General features: G+C 43.0%; 1 protein-coding gene and 1 long non-coding RNA gene across 6 annotated transcripts in view; one reads left to right on the top strand and one right to left on the bottom strand.

Annotated features, from left to right (window-relative positions):
- Positions 1-2,522: 2,522 nt before the first annotated feature.
- On the bottom strand, positions 2,523-13,894 carry LOC310910781. The gene is made up of 3 exons (XR_014590397.1): positions 13,651-13,894; positions 12,120-12,172; positions 2,523-2,586 (listed from the first exon to the last, which is right to left on the bottom strand). It is a non-coding gene; the product is annotated as an uncharacterized lncRNA (long non-coding RNA).
- PLEKHH1 (pleckstrin homology, MyTH4 and FERM domain containing H1) overlaps positions 9,765-21,509 on the top strand; it is a 54,538-nt gene continuing 42,793 nt past the window's right edge. For 4 of the 5 annotated variants that reach the window (XR_014590395.1, XM_083863783.1, XM_083863784.1 and 1 more), the window contains exons 1-2: positions 9,765-10,021; positions 18,470-18,645. Coding sequence is in view for 4 of the 5 variants with exons in the window: in XM_083863783.1 (XP_083719909.1) it covers positions 9,967-10,021; positions 18,470-18,645 (231 nt within the window). In the remaining variant the exon portion in view is untranslated. Of the gene's footprint in view, positions 10,022-13,114; positions 13,207-18,469; positions 18,646-21,509 lie in introns of those variants that run through there. The other variant, XM_083863785.1, reaches the window with a different exon arrangement.

Raw genomic sequence — 21,509 nt, 5'->3', positions numbered from 1 at the left:
TAACTATGAATGCCTGCTTAACAATATTCAGTCCAGAAATCTACAGAATTTTCTATTCCAGAAGAGACCAGAAATTATGTTCTAGATACCAAATAATCCCAGTCATCTTGCAAAGCTCTCAGTTGTAATTAGTAAAACTGATGCTGGTCATTAGAAATCAACCTCAGAAATATAAGCACAGAACCAGATCAAGTGAGATAAATGTGAGCAAAGGTCCTGCTGCACCTTTGAGGTCAGCTGTAAAAGTCATCTGCACAATTTGTGACTCTTTATATCTATGGACTGATCCAGGTCTAACAGTACGGCTGCAATTCGCTGCTTATTCACTCATGAGAACTGGACACTTCTGCATGAACATGCACTCCATCCTAAGAAGACTAATCAAGTTTCCCTATCCTCACCAATGATAGATGGAGCCAGATGATGAGTAGTTCAGGCTCATTTCTTGACTCCTGGGTAGCTGAAGTCACACAAAATAATCCCAGAGTGATGGTCAAATTAGGTACATTCTGTTTCATAACATCTTGACAAACTACAAGAGACAAATCTTAAACTGGTCAAATGAGAGTCAGAAGGAAGTTCAAATTAAGCTCAGGTTCATAAGTAAATCTCATTTTCATAATTCGACCTCTATCACACCTGTGCCACCAAATGCTTTCAAAAGTTTGTTTTCCTTAGTTGTCCTTGCAAATGGGAACTAAATGACCTCTTTTATATCCTTCCAAAGGAAAAATACAACCTAATAGAAGGGAAAATCAAGAGTAAAAATGTCAGGACTGAATTTCACTTCTTCAAAAAAAAAAAAAAAAAATCCATAGTTGCTTTTTGGTTCAAAGCCATTTTAAAATTTGTTGTAACATTGGGCATGCTATTAAGGAGAAATATTCTATTATACTTCAACACAGCCAAAGATGATATCAGTTTATAAAATCCATTTGGAGTCAGCCACATTTTCAGTAGGCTTTTTTTTTAAGGGATGTCTATCCTAATAGAAGCAATTAAGGATTCTTTATTAGCCCATCTCAGAGGTACAGACTTCACCATCAATTGATGTTTTTCTCAACTCCCCTAATAAGACCAGAGGACAAAGAAATAGTACATCTTCCCCAAATAAGCTGTTTCTCTAGCATAATCCCATGCATGAGCCAACACTACTAAGTGTATTGCACTGACTATAAAACATTTATGTGTTCATAATTCTGTGAACATTTAGCTTACTTATTTGGAAGCATCACTGTGCCATGAGTAAAACTTGGACAAACTAGGAAATCACAAACCCTAGTTCCATAGTCAGACTGTGGTGTTCCTTGCTTTTCCCTTACACTTTAACAGGTCTCTACAATCTTACCCCAATTTTTACAGTTCCTATATTCTCACTGCCCTTACTCCATGATCAGGATAAGGAAAGAAGACCAAAGCTCATTACCTGGTGGGCATCTCAGCAGTCAAATTAACACTTTCAGGCAAAACAACTTCACTAGACTTGTGCTGATTATCTTCTTTAGGGCATGCCAGAACAGCGTTTCCTGGAATTCCCAAGACACTGTGTTTAGAGTTAGCCTTAGAAACGTCGAAAAACTGCTGTGTACACAACCAGTGAAAAGGTGCAGGTAGACAAGTCAATGTCCAAGCTGCCCCCACCTGCTATCAGCAGGCCTGTCACCCCAGCTGGCAACCTCAAGGTGCAGCAGGCACTGCTGGGTTTCCTGTATCCCTTTGTTGTGACCCATGAATATCAAACACTGTGACATCCAACTCCTTTCTTTCCGAGAGAGTGAAAAATGGCACTTAGAGCAACTGGATACACCCCGAGTTGTGCACAAGCAAATCAGGCATTCCCAGGGAATGCTACAACCAGTAGCCTATAGTTCACTGTTTGTGTTGATCTTCTCCCACCTGCTGGATGACAGAAGGAGAGAAAATTGTCTGCAGATTTTTTTTTTAAGTGTCTGAGCAGTTCTCTGTGGTTCCTGTCTATGCTGGTATTTGGGTATCCAAAGGTAATAATTTAAAAAAGTCCATGTTACCAGCCTGAGTAATAAATACAAACTCCGTCACTGACAGGAACTAATACAGATTTCTTCATGACACTTAATAATTTCCAACAATCTTATCTGGAAGCAACCTCTACCACTAGCCCTTATTCAGACCCCATAGCTGGTGAAGCACATGGTCTTTTAGCTCTGTCATCTGAGAAAAACATAATAGTTCTGCAGAGCTATCTGCATCCCCATGGAGCAGGAGGTCAAGGGATGCTTCATAAGGGCACCATTGATTTTGAAAAACCAAAACATGATGGAATTACCTCAACAAATTTCAGTCCCTGACTCCAGGGCTTTAGGGGCACTGAGATCTGAAAAATGAAGGTTTGTTGGATATTGTATTACAGGACCAAGCCCAATCCAATTTACAGTGACTCAGTCTTGCAGCCTTAGGTTTATCTCAACAAAGTGTTTTGAGGAAAGTTTTTTTCCCAGGTTGCTTTATACTTACCTGCAGTTGTTGGAGTGTGTCATATGACAGTGGAGTTTTTTCTTTTGAAATAGGTGCCAAAGCCATTTCAAGAAGGGGTTCTTTTGTTCACTTCTAAAGATGAAAAGACTTCCTTTAAAGAATGTGAACACATGTGTTGCACAGCTCTACAATGTACAGAAAATTACAGAATTGTATATAACCACAAAGTATTAGAATTCAAAGCAAACAGACTTATTTAGGATCATACAGTCTTCATTATTATGAATAATGTTGTCATTGGGAGTAAGTTTGTGAGATGTAAATTAGGTCAAAGTTTCAAGGATAGTAAGTGAAACAGATTGTAACAAGCTTTTCTGAAAGGCTAGGGGAAAAAAATAACTTTGCCTTGTCATTCTATGTACCCCGAGACTGCTCCAGGAAAGAGACTTGAATCCAGGGACTACGCTGCAAGGTGAGGAAAGTATTTGTAATAGCATAAAAAAGGACCAAGTACAAACCTCCATGTTGGTAGGTTTATCATTGGTCAATGGCATTTATGGTGGGCAGAGCTGTATATGTCATCTGGTATATTTTTTATTCTAGTGAAGTACAGGAGTCTTGATGTTTGTGTAAGTGATTCTCCAGGCTGTTTGGTTTAATTTCTTGTGTGTCACTTTTACTCATACAGAGTGGCTCAGGCTTAACATACACGGCTACTTTCCACTTGGAGAAAAAAAAAAAAAGGAAAAAGAAAATCCACAGAAAGAGTCTTTGGGCTTGATACGAAATGCTCGCCTCCTCTGTAGCTCCAGAAGAGAGCTTGGTATTGTTAAACAGTAGCTAATTAGGATGGGATCTCACGTTGCTAAGAGCTAAGTCTTTGGTATGCAACAGAGCCAAACAGCAAGGGCAAAGTGTAACTATTTAAGGCTGAAGTTTGCTATTTTAAGGAAAGTGTTCATCCTTGCTCAAATGTTTGTTGCAGTCAGGAAAATGTTTCTGTTCTAATGAGAAGATGATGGGCAGTCACGATCCCATCCAGTCAGTTCAGATCAAATGTGCTCAGGATATAAGACAAGAGATTATTTTTTCCAACCTGCCAGAATCAAAAGCACCATCTGTGATCGATTTTGTGATAATGGTGTAAGCAGCTACTGGAAATTCAGGAAGCTTCCCAGAGATTTTGGTCTCTGGGGGAACCAAATATGAGCTTTCAGGAGTGACACAGCTGCTGCTATTCAAAACGTGCTGTCTCTTCTGCAGAGGTGGTAAGACATGACCCAGTCACAAATCCATGTGAACATAAACTCTTGTGAACAGGGGTATGTTGCCTGACCCTCCACAGGAAAATCAAGAAGAATGTCCTGAATCCTGTCTTCTTTTATGCCTACATGGCTACAATTCACAGAATACTTTTTATGGCAGCAGGCTTTACCTTAAACATAAATCCAAGCCCAGATAAAACACTGTGGATGCTGATATCAGACAAGACTATAGAAACCTGGAGTCAGTACCCTGCATTTCTGTATGGCCACACACTGCTCTGCAGAGGGAATGTAAAGCTAGCAGTTCAGGCTCTGAAGCTCTCCTAGATTTAAAAGCAAAAGCAACCCCTCCTTGCAGTATTGGTGGCATTACTTTGGCTTATTAGAAGAATGGCATTATAATTTTGATCCAGAACTGTTGGGGAAGATAAATCAGGGAAACCTTATAAATATGATTGCTTAGCAAAAGATTCTGAAAATAAGAAACTTATAATCGAAATCGAAATGGAAGCTCACTTTGAGTTGTAGGATACCGAGTCTTAGTTACTATATAACCTAAAAACAATAGCCTAGCCAGCTGAAGGAGAATCCCTTTTGATTGAACAATACCTTTCTGCTGACTAAGGGATCCAAAGGTTAATGTAGCAAAAGAGAAAAGTCTAAAGAGTAGTTTTTAGAGTTTAAAATATAACACAGTATGGTAATGTAGTAGTTCTTGTAGGCTGTATTTTGTTAGGATTCTTAATTGATGAAAGGTCTACTATATGGCTTTTTATCTCTGTGATGTCTGGAGAGGCTAAATAATCTTTGGGCAAGTATAAATGGTAATGACTCATGTCAATTTTCTCTTATGAGAAAAAACTCAAGGCTGAGAGGAGACAAGTGGTTTCTACAGAAACATCAGGTTTGAATTTTGACCTGTTTTAAGAGTGGAAGTGGGTCCAACTTTAACAAATATTAGGGGGAAAAAGTCTTAAGGGCTTTGCAGATTTGGACCAAAGAGAAAATAGTTCTTTGAAGTAGTAGCTGAATTGAACATAACTAATGTATGCAATCATTGACTTAGGAACACTTTTTCCTACTCCCCTACACAGTCCTATATGTTTATCTGGAAAAAAAAAATCCAATGCTTATGTGAGTTTTAGGAATAATTACTCGAGTGCCCACTGAGTCAGGATTATATGCTGGCATGTGCATCGAATGTCTGAGAGACTCGGTTTGGGCTAAATCCTAGCACCCCTCCAACAGGAGCCCTTAACAAATTATGGCCGTTCATACTCCCTTTCTCCACAGAGCTGTGCCCCCATCATGGTCCTGATGCAAAAAGAAAGACCTCTGTCGGTTTTAATTAGCAGAGCTTGTGTTTGTGGCTGTAAGAGGGCGATGCTTGACTTTCCCACTGGGAAGTTCGTTTACCTGATGAGGCATAAGGCAGCCCAAAGCGTCGGCAGTGTCAGGACACTCGGTTTCGGAGGGTGCCCTGGGCAGCCCAAAGCCGGGGATCAAACCCGCCGTGCGAGCGCCGCCTCCCGCCACCAGGCGGCGCCGGAGCGCAGCGGCTGCGGCTGCCGGGCCCGGGATTGCCAGCACAGGCCGGGAATACTGCCAGTGCATTTTATAATAGCCACCGATGGAAAGACACTTGTGACAAAAAGAGAACCTCGAAAGGGAAAAGCTGAACGGAACACCCCCTCAGCCCCCCCCAGCTCAGATACTCACAGTGACCCCCGTGTGTGGGACGGCTGGACTCCCATGTCTGCCCGGGAGGCCTCCTGTGCGGCCGGGAGATTGCCAAGGCCTCTGGTGCAGAGGGGGCCCATTTACCCTCTTGGTGGCTCTCTGGATGAACTTCTATACTTCTTGTTCTCTTACTCCTGGATGCAGAAAAAAATCCCCGTGGTTTCGTGCATCTGCTGTGAATGAAACTGTCACAGTGATACCCTCCTTCTCCTGCCCCTTGACTAGAGTTTCTAGAATGGCTGGAAAACTCACACTTCACAGCCAACTGAGCATTTGAAGGCAGAGTTCTGACCTCCTACTGTGTGCAATTAACACTAATTAAACAAATAAGTAAAAATTACTCATGACATCCTTTGCAGAAGGCCCTAACTCAGTTTTGTGTTGTAGCTACTGGAGCTGTTTTAATGGGCTGTGCTGGATCCTGGCATGGGCTCCTGAGGGAGCAAGGAAACACAGACCGCCTCTACACCAGGGCTGAAATTACACCTAAACACCGAGACTGAGCTGCCCCAGAGGAGGGGAGGCAATCACGGACAGAGGGAGAAGCTGGGTACTGACCTTGGCTTCAGAAGTTCCCCTGTGGACCCACAGGACTCTGGGCAAGGAGCACAGTATGAGGAAATGGGTGGGAGTCTCTTACTTTCCAGCAGTCAGTGCAACAAGAGCCAAGTGCCATCTAACTCTACAGCTAAGGTGCCATTTCTCTTACAAAGGTTCCTGCTCCAGGCAGTGAAGACAAGAGTGAAAGACAAGTTCTAGATCAATCTCTGAGCCTCCCACAGAGAGCTCATTGATAGGAAATTACAAAGCAAAAAAAAAAATTAAATTGAGATAATTTAATGGCACCTTTTCCAGGTCACCCTGTTGCAGGCACCCTGGGGCTGGTTTTCAGAGAAACCCAACCCTTGAATTTCCCAGCACCTTTGAAACCAAGCCAAGAACATTTTGCCCAGAGGTGGAGGCACACAAAATTAGGTTTCCTTTTTAAGATGCATATTGGCTGTGTTTGAAAGCTATATTATCCTTTATAATTTTTGCCCCTCCCTTCCAGAATCTTCTGGAATCTTGAATCACAAAAATGATGCAGATCAGAAAACTGTCCTTCAACCTATTCCCTCCATGTCCTTCCATCCTGGCCACTGTGCTGTTTGACATATGTTGCTGGATGCAAAGGGATAGGTAGGTAGGTATCAGGCAGGCACCTCCAAACTGCATGGGGAAGAGTGTGCTCACTAACACTTGCTGCTTCTGTAATGAAGAAGAGGGCAGGGTCAGGTCTTGAGAGCAGAGGGTGAAGTCTTGGTGGCATGGTACTGTGGTGGTAAGATTGAGTTTGTTCCTTGCCATTAATAGTTTAAATCTATGACCAGGGATAAAAGTTTGAGATTTTGTCCATATGCTTTCAGACATAATGGGTGAGAGGGCAGAGTGCAGGTTTTCTCCTTAAATTTACAGGTATGTCATGCCTGTGCTTGCATGTTGTGATAGATCCTGGGCTCCTCATCAGTGCTTCCCACTTATCCCAAGCATTCAAAGTACTATCAGATACTGCTTGCTTGGGCTGCCTGCTGACATCACTTGCCAGTGTTGTCCACAAAAAACGATTTGCAATACCATTTAAACCTGCTTACGACAGCTTGTAACACCTACAAGTGCAAGCTATTGCTTTGAGCCCTTTGGGGAAGGGTACAGAAATGCTTTCCCTACCAGCTCAGGAAGGGAGCGAGGCAAGCCCCAGGACTGACCCTAGAACTCAATTGACAGTATAAAAGTGGGCTTATTATCCCCTCCCCAGGCACACGCATTATCATGTTCTATTATTTGCCTTCCCAAAGAGATCTGTGCTGGGTTTGTGGATCACCATGGAAACTGCCAGAAACAGTCATGCCAGGGAAGCTCAACAGCCACTGTTCTGAGAGTGCCTTGTCTGGGGATCTCATCTGTAGAGATGAAGCTCTCTCCAGTGCTGCTCACCCGGGGATGACCCCTCCCCAGAGAAGGAGGCAGAGGGATCTCTGCAGGAGCTCTTGACATTTCCACCCTTCGTGTGGAAGTGAAATAATTCCTCTCTTTAAACAATGCCTTGACAAGTCTGAAAGATCCCAGAGCAACGATCACAAACATCTGGGAACCGTGTGCCTGGCTCTGGTGTGAGACCAGGAGCAGAGCCAAAAACATCTCCAGCTAACCCCTCCTGCACTCTCATGGAGGACAGCCTGCACGCTGGTTTCAGCAACAAAACCTCAGCAACAAAACCTCTGCAAATAGGAGTCCTTATGGCAGAGAACCGTGTTCTTCTCCACACCCCATCCTGACATCTGGCAGCTGTAGGCATAACTTCAGTGCAATACTGGGAAGGCAGCCAAAACCCTTCCAACAGACTAGCCCCATTTGTTACTAGTGTCTTCTCCCCCCCACTGCCAACCAGTACAGGCTACCCTACTGGTTGTGAAAGGGCAGGGATTCTTCATCAGAGGCTGTCTTGTGCATCTTCCCCTGCCTCTGACCACAGAGGTGCCCCAGGTACCCATTCCAAAGTTCCTAGATCAGCACCCAAACAGAGGGCAAGTTGGGACCTACTTTGGTCTTTACTAGAAGTATTGATGTAACAAGTCTGGAAGTAGTGTTTTCCCCCAGCTCTGCTATGGACAGAGACCACACCTTCTCCTAGCCTACCCAAATTTCTCTAATCCAGCAAATATTTTCACAAGTCTAGCGGGGATCAGACATGGGTTCTCTCCCCATGATCTCCTGTGGTTTGAGGTTTTTATGCTGAGAAGCTATTTTCAGTGATGGGTGGGTGCAGAACTGTAATGAACAACAGCAGTAATAGGGATCTATGTTCCATGAAGCTCCTCTGGCCACCTGCAGCACTCACCCCTAATAAACATGCCCTGCAGACAGATGATGTTTAAGAATGGGGCTAAGATGACTAGTCTGTCCATACAGCTGTCACTGCTGCTGCTGCTTGTCAGAGGGTAGCTGACCAGCAGTTATTTCTTTTACTTGGCTTGAATTCAAACCAGTTATCTATAAATGAATTGATTCCCTTCTCCCCATGTTGTTTAGAGCTCTTTCTCTGGTTCAGCTTTTTGCACTGGGCTTCCAGAGAGAGTTCTGTAAATCTGTATTTTCCTGGCATTTCACAGGGTACCTCGGGAAGGAAAATTACCATAGGTTGTTGCCTACTTTGTCTGAGCTTCCCTCCCCCTGGGAGGAAGGACCTGTTCCTGCCATTCAGGGAAGGTCTGAGGGGTTCGGACTGTCCCTTGCAGCAGCAGACATGGCCCTCTCTGAGAGCACTGGGGCTGCCAGAGCAGCAAGTCCAACTCTCCAGGGCTCTTCCTTATTGCTTCCAGCACCTTGTCACTCTATGCCTCCTTGTCCTTGGCAGGAACAGCCAGGCCTCTCATCCTAAGGGCAGGAAAAATTGGTTTTTTGAGTGCTGTTGAGCCAGCTCTGTCTACGAACTTGTAGCACCTGGAATGACACAGTTTACCTGTGACATGCATCAAGTGCAGCACCACTTGCACAGCAGTTACAGCTGTAGCCTGTGGACTCAGAAACAGATTCAAAGTGTGCTGTGGTATGTGGGAACCTTTGGGGCCACATACCAGCCAATGCCAGACACAAAAAGACTACACAAAACAAATACACTTGTAAGGACTGTTTTCCTTCTTCACAGCTTGAAGACTCCCACATGCCATCCTCCTTTCTTCCCTGATCTGAAATGAGAGTTGAACAGGCACACACGAGCATGCTGATAAAATCGCAAACTGACTTTTTAAGATCCAGTTGTCTAATCTACAATCTAGATAAACCTATGGGAATACAAGCATTAGAAAATATTAATTACTGTGAGAGGTGTTACATCTATGTATTTTTATAGAGGAGAGAATTAAGCTTTTTATCAAGGCTACTTTATTGAGAGTTGATGACTTCTTAATCTAATGGAAAAAGATATAGTGAAATCTGGTACTTAGAAGCTGAAACCAGAGAAACCCAGAGATGGAACAAGGCACAAACTATTAATACTGAGAATAACACTTGAGTTGCCCCTGGGATGACTCCCTAAGGAAAATGGGAATTCTCCATTGTTTTGCTCTGTGCCAGTCAAGACTGCATATATAAAACATATGTTCTTGCTCAAGTTCTGGCTTGAATAGTACACACGAGTGTCTGTGTGTGAAGTGTGACGAGATGACCATAACACGATCAAAACCAGCTGACAAAGTACTGGAGGGCAATGGTTTCTTGGCCCTCCCACTGGGTCCTCCCACAAGCAACTGGTTTATGCAGCAAGGTGATCCACAGCTGCCAGTCTCTTATTTTAATGCTGCATGAACTTGTCATTACTGATTAGAACAGAAGAAAGGCAGGGGGTTGCAACTGTGTTGTGTCTGTCAGCACACTGCAAACCCAGGAGAAAGAGTAAGGGAACTACGCACAAAGGCCATTGTCAACGTTTTTAAGCCTCTAACACAGGTGGAATTTAGAGAACTACAATATGAAGCCTAAGCTGCTTGTGGAGAGCGACAAGTACTTCAAACAGGGGTTTCAAGGTACTGTTTTGTTTCTGTGCAAGTTTTTTTCCCACACAGGATTGAGCCTTCAGTGGGGTTCTGACACTTGAGCTTTTGGTCTGGTTGGTGTCCTTGCCCCTTTGGTAGGTTTTCAGCAGTCAGCAGTATTGTGTCTGGAACACAATGCTCTCTCCCACCTGCAGAACAATGACAACTTGGCTTACTAGGAGTTCATTCTGCTCTCATCTTGTGACTCCTCACTCTCATTTATCTCTTTGTCCTTCTATTTAGGTATCTTGGATATGGTGCTCTGAACAAAGCAGCCTGTGCTTGTGTTGTGATAAGGATAATCTAACAGTGCCAAGCTACTTCTCTTGGATTGGCCAGAGAGTTTGTTTTGTCAATAAAATATTTGCTGTTTATAGTAAATTTTGCTTTTTGCTGAATGATTTTTCTGCAGATTGTAAAGAATTGACGTAACAGTGCTTGAGCAGCCATATTAAAGACAACTGCCAAGGGAAATAATTTGAAAACAATGAGATACTACTGATTGTTCTTACAGCCTTCTCCTTCTGAAGTCAAACTATTTTTCTATTTGCATTATTCAATAGATACCATGATTTATTTTTTTAATAATAATTTTGTTAAATACTTTAACAAAAGTGACAGAAGCTATAAGGAGGCACAGCTTTGAAGAATAATTGCTTGAAATACATGGCAGAACATTATTATGTGAGTGCTGATGTGGTTCTGGGCCTCCAGGGGTTAAAGCAAGGTGTGCACAGGCAATTCTTAGGGAGGTACTTTGTATAAAGTTCAGTGGCTGAGGAATGTCCTGGCAGTCAAGCTTCGTTGCCTGGGAAAAACACAAGGCCAGATATTGACATTTCAGTGAGTGATATGATCTGGTTGGCTTTGCTGGTGCAAATGAGAGAACTTGACCAGTGCCTTTAAGGGAAGAATAAAAATACCTTTTAAAAATTTAGATTAAGAAATATCGTGCTTGCATGCTGTGGTTGAAAGAAGCAAGAACAAAATGGGAACATGAAGGGAATAGCTCCTTTTTTCACTTTGTCTTCGGCCAGCCTCAGTTCAAGATGGACTCTGTAAAGCATGAAGCTACATTTTGCCCTCTGAAATACATATAGGGAGGCACAAATTGTGCTGTTTCTGGTTATTCATTACAATTCCTTGATCACTGGGCATAATAATTAATGCAGGCTGTAGGCAACTGGAGTCCCTTCTACCGGGAATTGCTGGAGAGTATCACTCTTTGGGTGATACTGTTCCAACAGCCAGCTTGATTTCTGCCTGTATTCCTGCCTGTCCCTGCTCAGCTGTCCAAATGAGACAGTTCCTCACCAGATGCCTCTTTCTTTTCGGTTCTTTGCCTGTCTCCACTTGGTTCTCCAGCCATTCCTGTGTAGTGCTATCCTGCTCTCTGCCTGAGCAAGCTCTGTAATGCACCCTTTGTCTCTTAGCTAGGAACAGGCAGCTTCATTCAACCAAATTTCCATGGAACTGGAAACAGATGAGAAATCTAAAACAAAACCATCTTTAGGGAACTGCAGGGTCCTCAGAGTCTTTGGAAATCTGACTACTTATTTGGATAATGAGGTGTAGATTTCAGAGTCTGCTTTTCACTCCAGTGTCCAAATCTTGACCTTATGTTTTTAGTTATATTTTTATATTTTAACCACTTAATCACATCAGTCTTTTCATTTTTGCATAGTAAGTGATTTGGTACCCAGTGTTTCTCTGCCGAGACATCAGTGAAAGCACACTATCAATGGGAGGAAAAAGTTTACAATGGAAGTGTAATAAACAGCAGATCTCGAACCAGGCAGTATCTGTGAGCCAGATAACAACTCTTAAGATCTTGTTTAACCATGTCGAGTGAATAGTGTTGCTTATCGTTCTAGGAGATAATTTTGTTCAGTCCTTCTGCATGCTTCCTTGTAGATTGTTGAAGCCTGTTTATTTCAGACTGAGGCAGTCTGAAATAAAAAACTGCCCCGTTTTGCATGAGTAGTCTCAACAGTTTCCAAAGTACAGTTTCAGAGCATTCATGGATCTCTCATAACCACTCAAGATACCATCATTCTAGTGCAGCCCTTCCCCAACAAGCCAGACTCACTTTCTCCAGATGAGACCAACTTCCACAGCAGCAAAGCAGCCCATGTGAAAGGTCTATGGAAAACGGCCAGAAAGATACATGTCAGAATGACTACTGTTATCTCCTCTGAGGGGAGCCTCATACAGACATTTTAAAAGTATCTCTGATGGAAGTGATGTGCCTTATAATGAAATAAGTAACAAGTAGTTGCTAAACCTGAACCAGAACAAAAGGAGTAGAGGGCAGCAGCCAGCAGCACACAGTGTGTGCCCACACTGGGCCAGTGCCCAGCCTCCCGAGGCAGTGAGGGATCACCAGTTCTTGGTATAACACAGGGAATATGTCCTGTATGTCACCACATATTCATATAAGGCATTGCTGCATGCCAAGTCCTTCAGTAAGTGATACCTGAATAACATATTTTGTGTGCTGGCAGCTATCATTAGAAATGCTTGAGGCCCCAGACCTGTTTGTTTAAGCCATTTTATGTGAGAAATAGCCAAAGTACATGGTACAGATTGGTGCCAGGAGACCATTACACTAGCTTGGTTCTCATCTCTGTCGTGGCACCAACCTCATGCCCTGGGGCTGCCTACAAAGAGTGGAGGGTGCTCCATTTGGAGCTTCGGATGAAGCTCCAGCCTCTCTGGGCTGCAGTGGCGGCAAGGGCAGGGCGCTTCTGTAGGTATCAGCTCCTTGCCCGGCTGCTCCAGGGAAATCGCCCTTGCCCTGCTGCTGTGGGGACGGTTTGGGTCGCATCAGCCCCGAGGGCTGGGAAATGACTGCAAGGGAGATCTCAGGAGACTCGGTGGCAGTCCCTGAGGGCGCAGGGTGGGTGGAGAGGGGGATTCACTCCCGTGCCCCGGGCCGCTGCCCGCCCCACCTGCCTCGCCGCCGAGCCCGGGAAGGGGTTAAAAGCCCGGGGCGGCTGATGTCAGTTCCTGCGCTCCTCGGGAGGGCCGGCTCTGATATTTGAGCCGGGCTGTCCCGCCCGAAGGAGAGCGGGGAGGGCATGGTGCAGCGCTGAATGGGACAGGAGGCGCGGCGGGCACCTGCCTGCCCCGCCAGCCCCGGGACGCCGCCGGGCACGGACCCCGGCCCGGCCAAGGTGAGCGCACCTGGGCACCGAGGGGCAGCCGGGGGCTCTGCAGGGCCGGGCTGCGCGGGGCTGCCTGCCACAGCCCGTCTCTCCCGGCTTGGCTTTCTCCGAAGGGGACCGTAAGGGCACTGGCGGGAGCGTTCCGGGGTGATGTTGTGTCACCTGTGTTAGCTGAGGTTTGCATTCGGGGCTGGGACTTTGGCCCTGAAGAGGCATGGAAGAAGTGCGGGGAGGGATGGCCATAGGAAGGGGAGGATGCAGCCCAAGAAGTAAATGTATATGAGCTCTGCGGTCTCTTTCCCTTCCTGGTAAACCGGGGCAAGAGCTCCGCAGGTAGAACGGCACAGCTGGGAGCCCTTCCTGCCCCCAGGCACCTTTACTGGCTAAGCCACCTGCGCCGATGTACAGGGGAAATTATTTTCCCCTCCCTCCCAGCCCAGCCCCGCGACAAACCTTTTCTTTGCCCTTTCCACAGCTTTCTGTGTTATTTTCTCCCCCCACGTCTGTCCATGCCCATGCCGAGTACAATCTCAGGCCGCAGTTCTGAGCGGGAAATGACTGCGTGCCTGAGCAATTCCAGCGGCCTCAGTGCTAAAAAGATGAAATGGAAAGTGGGGACAGGGTGTTGATTAATAGCACAGGATTCCCCCGCTGAGTTTTGCCCATGGTCTGCTGCTGGCCCCCTTGATCCCCATTCAGTGACATGGGAAGAAACCTCTTCCCTTTCATATGTTATATTTATCACTTTTCTACTGATTGCTTTTGTAGTAAGATGGTAGCTGAAAGTTAGGGAAATATGGAAATAGCGCTTCACCTGTCTTTATTGTTTGCACTGCATGAACAAAGCTGTAAACGCTACCTGTATTTGTATCTGCATCTGGAAGTCTTCACATTGATTGATTGTTTCAGCTTTTCAGGTGTAGATGTACAAAGTCTTCTGAGTGTTCTGATTTCTAGTTCTGGATCCGCCTACATCTGCAGCATCAGCTGATTGTAATCTAAAAACACAAAGAAAAATCCCAAACACATGACACCTTGATTTAAATTTCAGCTTCATCAGAATTATAACTGGATACGAACATTCCAAGTAAATATGATCGTATTAATTTTGGATATGGCATTTAGGGTCGGAACTATCTCTGATGTTGATCAAAACTCACAAATATATGCATGAGACTTCTAATTTTGACTGCCTTTAGCCGGTGGTTGAGTAATTTTTTCCCCCACTGAGTTTTAAGGACTTTTTATTTGCCGTTATTGTCACTGACAGTTGTTAGGTACTCAACACTGAAAATCAAGCTGCTCTTTAGAAAGTGGCTCTGTGCATTTAAGAATGAAGTTTTGAAAATCTCAGCTTGTTTGAATAGAGTGGCTGTCTCCTATGTTCGAAGTCCCTAAAATAAGAGTACTGCCTCTGAAAATATCTGGCTCCCACCTTCTTCATATGCACAAGGGAAAAAAGAGATAGCTTTATATAAATGTATCCATATAAATTCTTTATCTGATATGAAAAGGACCAATATCTGGGAGAGGAAGGGGAATCAAAGAATGTACTGAAAAAAGATGGTAAGCCTTACAAAAAAGGACATCTGAAGTGGCAGATGCAATGGAAGTGATTTAAAGTTAGTCTGTCAAAATGAAGTTGATATTGTGATTCACAGAGTACAGATGAACTGCTGATGTTCAGAAGAACAGAGGAGAAGGAACAATGCATTTTAATAGTAAAAGAAAATGCAGAATAAATTTTGTAAATAAAGTTGTACTCTAGAGGTAAATATTAGACATTGAGATACAGTATCTTTCTCAGAAAAAGTATAAGGTTTTTGCTAGGAGGAAAAGCTATAATGCTAATCTCCAGCCTTCAGAACTCATTTGGTATGATGACACATGGGAAAGTTATTAGCTTAAGTGGAGGAGATGGGGATTAATAGAAGAATGGTAAGATAGACAAATGACAAAAGAGAATGCGACAACAGTGCTGAAGAGGGGGCAGTTAGATAATAGGTATTTTACTGGTAGATTTGGCTATTGACATGGGATTAATGACATGAAACAAAATTGCACATTACAAGTAGTAATAAAATGGGCACAATATCTGGAAGAGCACTCTTTAAAATTAGTAGAGGAGGAAAAAATTCAGTTGCCTGAGCAGTAAGACTTCTTCCAGATACCCAAAAACAAACTGTGCTTTTTAAATTTAGTGATCCATAAAAATACTGCCTGTAATTAAAAATATAACATATAGTTATACTAATCAATCACAGAGTAACCATGGGCACGTTGAATTTTGCAATCACAGAATGGTTCAGGTTGGAAGGGGACCACAGTAGATCATCTGGTGCAAACTCCATGTTCAAACAGAGCCCTCTGAGAGCACATGGCACAGGATTGCATCCAGATGGTTCTTATTTCCAGTGAGGAGACTCCACAACCTCTCTGGGCAACCTGTTCCAGTGCTCAGTCACCTGTGCAATAAAAAAGTTCTTCCTTATGTTCTAATGGAAGTGCCTGTGCATCAGTTTCTGCCCATTGCCCTGTGTCTTATTGTGTGGTACCACAATGGCCTGTAGTACAGAGAATTTGATCTTTCAGAAATCTGGCACAGACCTGAGCTTTATTAATCTGTTCCAGTCCATTTGTAATTACCCTCCTGCTCTCCCACATCTGCCATATACAGAGGTAATGTCAGCTGAGATTCCTCTGTTCCAGTTGTGTCAGTTTGTCTGTAAATGTTAGCCACCAGTGCAATATGGTTGTGAAAAAGGTAAATGCAATCAGACAAGGCGTTCCCTAGGAGAGGAGAAAGTGCTAAATACCTTTACACAAGGCTTTGTTGTGGGTGAGTGCTGCCTTTCAGATGCAGTTGTGGTCACCCATGGCTATGAAGGGGAGCAAGAAGAGAGGAACCATCTTTTTTATATGATGTGCACTGAAACTGGAACAGGGATGTGCAGAGGGGGGACAGGGAGCTTTTCTTATGAGGTTAAAGGAGCCCCTTGTCTCTAGCCTTGCAAATTGAGGTTCTTAAGGAGAAGCTTTTGATGTCTATAAATATATCAAGGGGCAAATATGATGGAGGAAAAAAAACCCTAGCTAAACTGAAGGGCAATAATCTACAAGAATTAACAAATACAAGCTGGTTATGATTAGGTTTATGCTGGTAATTGGAAGGCAGCTCATTAGAGAGGTGAAGTTCTAGAATAATAGGAATAGTGGGAGAACTGCCAGCATGGTTGTAGGGAAGAGCACTGTTTATTTATGAAAGGGATTATAAAATGCAGTTGTCTGTAGTGATAACAAATAAAATGTAATGATTCAGGACACCTATCTCATCCTACACCCCCTATTCAGAACAGTGGTATTTTAGTGCAACCAGAAGTTATGGTCTGTTTGGGAAAATGGCTTTTGTTTTGGCATAAGTTGTTTGGTACATTAGTTTCATTTTGCTTTGTGTCATTAGAGTCCATCCCATTTATTTGTATGTCCTCTTTGGAGTTAAACTTTATGAGTAAAGACTAAAAGCTCCTTACACTTGTATGTAGAGAGAACAGAATTTTATTTGAGAGCTGAATTATTACTTATATCCAAAACAGAGTTAGAGGTAAACAAACTTCACAGTGTTGTAGGACCCTTCCATGACTTAGTGCACTCTTTTGGCTTGGGAAGGACTGATAACACCACATTGTAGGGAAACACTGTACCAAAGGTAACCTGGTTTAAATGCCTGGCAAGGAGTTAAGGCTAGAGATTAGAGCAATATGCTGGGTGGTCATGGAAAAGGATAGTCTGTATTTCTGCAAAGCACTAAGTGTGCTGCCTGTAGGAAAGTGGTCTTTTTTCCTATTGTAGAGTGTTTTCAGTGCTGCAGTACTTCCAGAAGGTAGGTTTAAGCATACCTTTTTCTTGTACTTAAACCTACTTTCTGGAATAATATTTCACAAGTCATTGGAAAAGTAGACAGCTTGCTGTCTGAGAAACTTTCTCTTACTGAACAAAGCAAATTGAACAGAAAATAACTCATAGGTAATGTTTATAGCCGAAGGGTATAGAATGTCCTTTATAGAATGCATCTTCCTTAACTGGGAACATCAGACATGTAACTGGATAGAGTGGCTTGTTGTGGTATGTATACTCACACTATTATGTATACTCATGGTAATTTGAATCTCAAATCTTACATGCAAAACATGAGCCAGGTATTCTGACAAGTGGGTACTACTGGAGAGACATCTTAAACTTTTTCCCTCTGTAGAGAAAGGCAGATGTAAGGGCAATGAAGCTGAGTGACTTTGTTGCTTTCTCACAAATCCTGGACTGTTCATTGGTCTGTCACTGTTTGGGACTTGTGAGTTTGCCTGTGAGCTGGTGAGGAAATCCTTTAACAAGTAGGGATTCAATTGTTCTGATGAAACTGAGCTAATGGGTGTTTTAACTTTGTAAAGATTTGTTATTGTTTGGTAATACAGCTATCTGTTGGACTACACACTCTGAATTGACCTTTTCGTTCACAAATACCTGAATTTGATTAAGAACATCTATTACCTAGATTTTTTTGTGTCTTAAGCACAAAGTATCTGAAATGTCTAAACTGTTACTGAGTAGGAAAATAAAAGATCTTCAAAAACTACAGCTTTCTCCAATTTCTACGGCTGTATATAACTCTTGATGTCTGCAAGGACTTCAGTAGAGCAGCATGTTTTGTCTTTAGCCCTAACTTATTCCTGTATGGATTCTCTTTATTTTAACAGAGCAATTGTTTAGATACTGGGGCACTTCCACTCTCATTGTCAACTGACTGTGTCAAGTAGTTGGGGATTGGGAACAGTTGCTTAATACATCACATCATCTTAATGCAGTCTGTATGAGATAAGGCACTGATGACCCAAGCTGAAAATGTGTGTATGATACCTGAGGCAGGAGGGTTTAGTGACTTGAGAGTTCACAGCTGTACTGGAACTAAGGAGGCAGGAGTAAAAATACTCCTAATCTCTGGGTAGAGGCTGAGCAAGACTGTAAGGGTGGCAGTAAGGTTGTTTCTGGAATATACAGTATAATGCAGTAGTAAATTATTTACTCATTCTAAAGGTAAACGTTTATCCATTTAGAGTGACCTCTGGCAGAGGGCAATATCAGTGACTCAGTGTAGTACTACTTCATCTTCTGCTTGGAGAAGAAATGCCCTTTATTACCAGTTCTGTAAGAGGGACCAAGGAAAACTAGGTGATAAATTTGTCCTTCTAAAATACTTTTTTTTTCCCCTTTGATTCTGTAGGATTTTTAGAGCACCTCAGACGACATCCTAAATGGATGATTAACTTCACAATGGCAGAACTCACAGTGGAGAATGGCAGCTGTATGGACTGGCAAAAGCGGTGCCTTGTGTTGGAGTCCCAGCTCTTCAAATTCCGCTTGCAGGCAAGCAAGATCCGAGAGCTGTTAGCTGAGAAGGTGAGGCAGAGGGGACTTCTACTTTGCAATGAGTTATGACACAATAGCAAAAAATCTGTAAATGCCAAGCTGTCCAATATGTCTGTTACTTGCAGTGAGGATTCCTTCCTTGATTACAGTACATCTTTGCTCTCTGCTTATCAGTTGAGATGCAGAGATGTGCCTGTCATAGTGGTGTAAAGTGATATAATAAGAATTAGCCTTGTTTACTGCAAAAATCACCAAGTATTTGGACTTGAGTGGAAAACACCATACCAGTGAGATTCTGGATATCTAAATGACTGAGACAACTGTATATGTCTAAGATGGATGTTTTGGACAAGAACAGCAGGATCAGGACTTGGCTGGCAACAGAAAAGCTCGGAGGAGTGCAAATTATGCTGTAATGTTAAAAGCCCAGACAGGGATATGTATTGCCATAGTGTTAGAATAACACTTCATATCCAGTCAAAACATTCTGGGGATAATGAAGAGCAAGGCCAGATATTTGGAGATCTGAATGTTAGAAACTTACATGGCATCTGTGGTTTTAGAGACATCTCCTATTAATCTCTTTCAAATGCCCCTGGATGAGTTTGTTTGCATCCTAGAGGAGAGAACTGGTAAAGATCTGAGGATTTTATTGGAGTTTTGCTTGTCTTTGTCATGGTGTGAATGTTTAGTGGTTTTTCTTAACCTTAAATGGTGCTGTTTTTCAATTAGAATTAAAACGTTTTTGCTAAATTTGTATAAATTGTATAAATTTGCTAAATTGTATAAAGTCCAAATTTGTAGGTTGCTGTGAGGCTCCTTCTTTTCAAAACGTGGTTTACATTATCACAGTTCAGTCCAAGATTGCTCAGATATTCAATTGCTATAGGAAAGTGAGAACAGTTTTACTAATGAAGTTGAAATCTGTACAGTTGACTGCAGTTTACTATACCTGATGACAGATATGTTCTAAACTCACTTTTGCTCCATTTTGTATTATGTAACTTCTATGTGTATATTCTTGTTTGTTGGTTTTGGATGTAAAAACGTCCAGATGACAGCTACTTGAGAGTGGAGTAATTTTCATCCCTGCTTCCACTGTAATTACATTTTCACTATTGCCATATACTGCGTGAGACATTTTTTCCACCCTTCATATTTTAAGGAATTGTGCAATTCTAAGCAGCTTCTTCATCTCTTCAAATTAGCTTCTGAGAAGGACCTTAGTGATTTCTTACCTTGAGAAACACTGAAAGTGGTTGTAAAGTCCATTTAGATAAAGGCACATTTAAAAAAATCATGTATAGATATGGAACAGGTCTGGTAAAGACAACCAGTACCCAACCAATACCTGTAAGTTTGCTGCATTATGAGATCTGTGTCCTTGTGCTTTATTAATTTCTGCTTTGAGAAACTTTCTGACTACCCACACATGAGACAAGCGCACATACCAGACTTCCTTATTGGAGAACAGACTTGCCAGATATATTGTGACTGTCTCTCTAGGAAAGTTTGTGGGTCATGGCAGAGAATTAAGTTTTCATCTGCTTCAGGGATCTGGCTATTTGTCCAGCCTTTTTGTCAAAGCGATGTTCCCTTTGCTAAGATTAAGGAGTAGCTTGGTTCAGTGATCAGGTTATTCTGTAACTACTTGTACAGTGCTGTTTTAGCTTTACTTGAAGGGTCAAAGAGTTAACAGGCTTGGAGTTCCCGACTGTGAATGTCATGTGGGAAGGGGAGAGCCTCAGAAGGGACTGTGGGGCAGCTCTGGCAGGCTCTCCTGCTGCAGAGGGACTCTGACACACAGTGGTTATGTTGAACAGTCCTATTGGGAAGTGTCTTGCACCTCAGGTTCCCAGCTGGTCTGTAGTGACTTGCTCAGAGACCCTCCTTCCCTTCTCAGTCACCACAGGACACCCCAACAGTCACAGCAACAGGGGCTCCCTATCTGCGCTGCATCCTTCTCACCTTCAGGTGGGTAGTGATGCAGAACTGAAGGAGCTGCTTGGTTTAAGTCTAGTGATGGCAGCTGCAAGGATTTTTGTCATAGATTTTAAAGCAACTGCAATTTTTTAGGGTTTTTTTTCTCATTATGAGAATAAAGAGATTGAGACTTACAGGAGAGTCCAGCATTTCAAGAAATGTTTTTTGGGGCAGTGATGGGGGGATGATCTTGGAAAAATGTGAAGTCTGCAAAGTTTGAAGCTGTGTGCCGACCTGTGGTCAACATTGTTGAGATCCTCCCAATATAGTTTGTGGTAACAGGAAAATGACTTTTTTTAAAAGTGCTTTTAGATGGTGAAAGTGAAGAACAGTGTTAACAGAGGTATGACATTTGCTCACCAGCTAGGTTGTCATAGGTAGGGAGGTGACTGATTGAAGGGCTTGAAAACCTGATCTTCCACATCTTAAATTATTCTTTATAACTAATTTTCCAATTTCAAGACAGGTTTTGCTATTTTAGCTCGCAAAAACCTCAACCACTCATGCCTGGCATTGGTAGTACAATGTGCTCTAACAGTTTAAATACTTGAGATTTTTAAAATCCGCTTAGATTGAATAATCTAGATCACTGTTTAGAACATGAGGAATTTAAACCCCAGTGGTTTAGCTGCCAATGCCCTAGTTCACGTGGTGTGAACTTCCGTGTTGATAGCCTGGTCTCAGCTATCAAACAGAGCTGCCCAAGATACCCAGAGCCTGGCTGGGGTTTGGTGTGGCAGAAGAGCCTTAGTCCCTGCCCTCCCAGACAAAGCTGTGCCATCCTGCTGGATCCCACAGGGTGTGAGACCCGAGTCCTACCTTGTGGACATAAGCAGGGTTTGCTTTGGAAACAGGCAGTTGTTTTCACCCGGTGTTTCTTGTACACACTCAAGGAGAAGGGATACTCCCCC

Source organism: Zosterops lateralis (genome assembly GCF_965231275.1).
Source record: "Zosterops lateralis genome assembly, chromosome: 6".
Classification (NCBI taxonomy): domain Eukaryota; kingdom Metazoa; phylum Chordata; class Aves; order Passeriformes; family Zosteropidae; genus Zosterops; species Zosterops lateralis.
Note: the sequence above shows the minus strand (reverse complement) of the source record. Positions and strands in the feature narration are given on the sequence as shown.